The sequence below is a fragment of the Nestor notabilis genome, unplaced genomic scaffold (genome assembly GCF_000696875.1).
Source record: "Nestor notabilis isolate BGI_N333 unplaced genomic scaffold, ASM69687v1 scaffold24807, whole genome shotgun sequence".
NCBI classification, from domain to species: domain Eukaryota; kingdom Metazoa; phylum Chordata; class Aves; order Psittaciformes; family Psittacidae; genus Nestor; species Nestor notabilis.
Window position 1 is genome coordinate 122,018 of NW_009938281.1, and position 2,604 is coordinate 124,621.

General features: G+C 34.6%; 1 protein-coding gene across 1 annotated transcript in view; it reads right to left on the bottom strand.

Moving 5' to 3' along the window:
• Nucleotides 1-2,604, bottom strand: part of TBCK (TBC1 domain containing kinase) — a 65,986-nt gene that overhangs the window by 62,205 nt on the left and 1,177 nt on the right. The window contains exons 2-4 of the mRNA XM_010019248.1: nucleotides 2,268-2,328; nucleotides 866-927; nucleotides 77-138 (exon numbers count right to left, since the gene is read on the bottom strand). Coding sequence (XP_010017550.1) covers nucleotides 77-138; nucleotides 866-927; nucleotides 2,268-2,328 — 185 coding nt within the window. The remainder of the gene's footprint in view (nucleotides 1-76; nucleotides 139-865; nucleotides 928-2,267; nucleotides 2,329-2,604) is intronic.

Genomic DNA, 2,604 nt, shown 5'->3' on the forward strand with positions numbered 1-2,604 from the left:
TCAGCAACAGTTTTTCTAATTTCTAATTTCATAGTATCTCAGCAAAGTTTAGTAGGCATTTGGACTGAATACTTGCCTCTTAGAAGGTTGGAATGTAAGGCATTTCTTCAGTAAAGCTGTGATATTTTCAGAAAGGTCCTGGAACATAGGAAAAATATGGAGGTCTCTACTATGGTCTTAATTCAGCAGGCCACTTAGCTCATACTTAACTTTTAACATACACTACCCTCCTTGAGGGCCATAAAATTTCCCACCTACACATATGATGTTAGCTGTGTCTGACCAAAATGCTGGGGAAGTAATTCTCACCTGTGTTTGCTTGGAAGGAGGCGGGGTGTGTGTGGAAAGAGAATCTGAAAAATTTGCAATGTATGTAGCTTTTTATTTTTAATTTAGATATTCTGTACCCAGCTTGAAACAATGCAGTACCTGGATACTATCTTCTGCTAATAGAATCCTTTCACAGAATGTCTCGAAACATACAGACACTACAATTCAGTGATTAACTGGGGGGGTGGGGAGGAGTTGAACTGTATAAACCTCCACTATCAGGATGTGTAAAGTGAACAAGATAGAAGACTGAATATCTAGAAGAAAAATACTTAACCCCCAACAAGTTTACAACTTAGTAAACTATCCAGAGAGCATTAATATTTACTGAGATTGACAGTAATTTTGGAAAAGAGTGAATATTCGCAGTGCTGGCTATTTGAAACGATCTTACTTATGTAATTTATTTTTCCTCATACTGCAATACATCAAGTGACTAAGTAAGTTAAAAAAAAAAATAAATGTGAAATACTATGCAATGATATTAAAATATTTTGGATAACACAGCATGGAAGAACAAACTAGTTCCACAAACCTTAATAATATCAAGGCAACCATGTTCTTCTGCCAATACAGTTACAATATCATCTACACAGCCTTTGAAAGACAAACAGAACAATAGAAAGTTAAAGTCTATGAAAAAAGTGATACCACTTAAATAGGATATCAGATAAAATCTCACCCCAATAAAAAGCACTTTCGCTTTTTATTGACATTGTCATGTCCCCTGAAAGTGAATTCTCAAAGTTAGAAATTAAAATTATTATCACCTATGCAGACAGAAAATTGAAGCCTAAGTAAGTTAAGTTGCACATCTAATTTAACAGTGAAAATCTTTTTGCAAGCTTAGTAAATCCAGATTGTTAGTCTCTACCAAATAAATTAAAAGTCTTTCCACTAAAATAAAAACTAACAACCAAAAACAAACTTGAAAGAACTTAAAAATACCTGCATATAGAAGCTTGAAGTAATTTCATTTTGTTGTTACTTGCAGTCAATATTTAGCAGTATTTTATAATTTGTTTTCAATACTTTATTGAGAAAATAATTCCCAAGTCAGGACATGAATGTTTTTCAGTGGGTAAAGGTTACCAGTAACTTGCATTCATCTTGAAGGGGACTGAAATGCTTCAGGAAGCTTTATTAACTTATCAGAACACTTATCAGAACAGTCAGAATTTCAGCATCTGAGCACTAACTGCTGAACGAAAAAGATGTTTCTACTGACAGTAACTAACTTTAACCGTATTATTATTTGCTCTGGATAATAACTTCCTGATAAAACTTCAAATTGCAAATTCATGCCCTTCCCCTATCCAGGGTTTATACATTAACCCCACAAGAAATCAAATTTTGAAAGCCACAGAACAGTACCACTTTCAGGATTATATGCATTCAGAAGAAAGTCCATGTCTACAGTAATGTTTTATAGTTTGTAAGTGACACCAGAAACAAAAGCGTGGATCCAGTAGTACACTTCTGAGCTCTCTTTTTTTTTTTTGTCTTCCTATTTAAGTCCTGCTTCTCCCTGCTTGGGATTTGGTACACAAGCACTGCTAGTGCAGGGGAAGCCTTTTTTAGTGTCATGTAATTACTAACTCATTTCATAAACCTCCTGACACAACAAATATCCATCAGAATTACAACCTTTCCTGAGCATGGGTTTGTTTTTTTTTTTTGGTTGGTTGGTTGTTTTCTTACAGTCTGCTTTTACTCTAACCCACTCATAGCTCTTCTGGTAAGTTATTTTTCCTGGCATCCACCCATGTACCTTCTCTAGACAAGCAACCATGCTTCAAATGCCTATTTAATTCTGGAAATGAAAGTTGACAAAAGGTAAACTACCTTAGGTCTGAGCATCACCAGCTGAATAGTCTGTAAAGCTCTTAATTATAGAACTGCTTGGAAACTTGAAAAATTAATTTAGTGCTACTTACCTAACATAATTATAAATTTCAATCTTTCTGCTATCTCCAAACTCTGGAATAATTTTCTCCCCTAAATGAATAACAAAATCAAATCAACAGTTGAATGCTACTACGTAAAAAAATTAGATAGCATACACACCCATCTATATACAATGACAGTGAAAAAAACTTCTACACCTGAATTTTAGATTTAGGAAAACTACCTGTTAGAACAGAAAACATTACCTACTCCAACTATAGCAGTGAAGACTGCTTCATGCCATCATAATGAAAAAAATATATAATTTATAACATCTCTTAGTTGGAACAAATGCAACACCCCCCACCCCCCCCCACCCGCCACAAC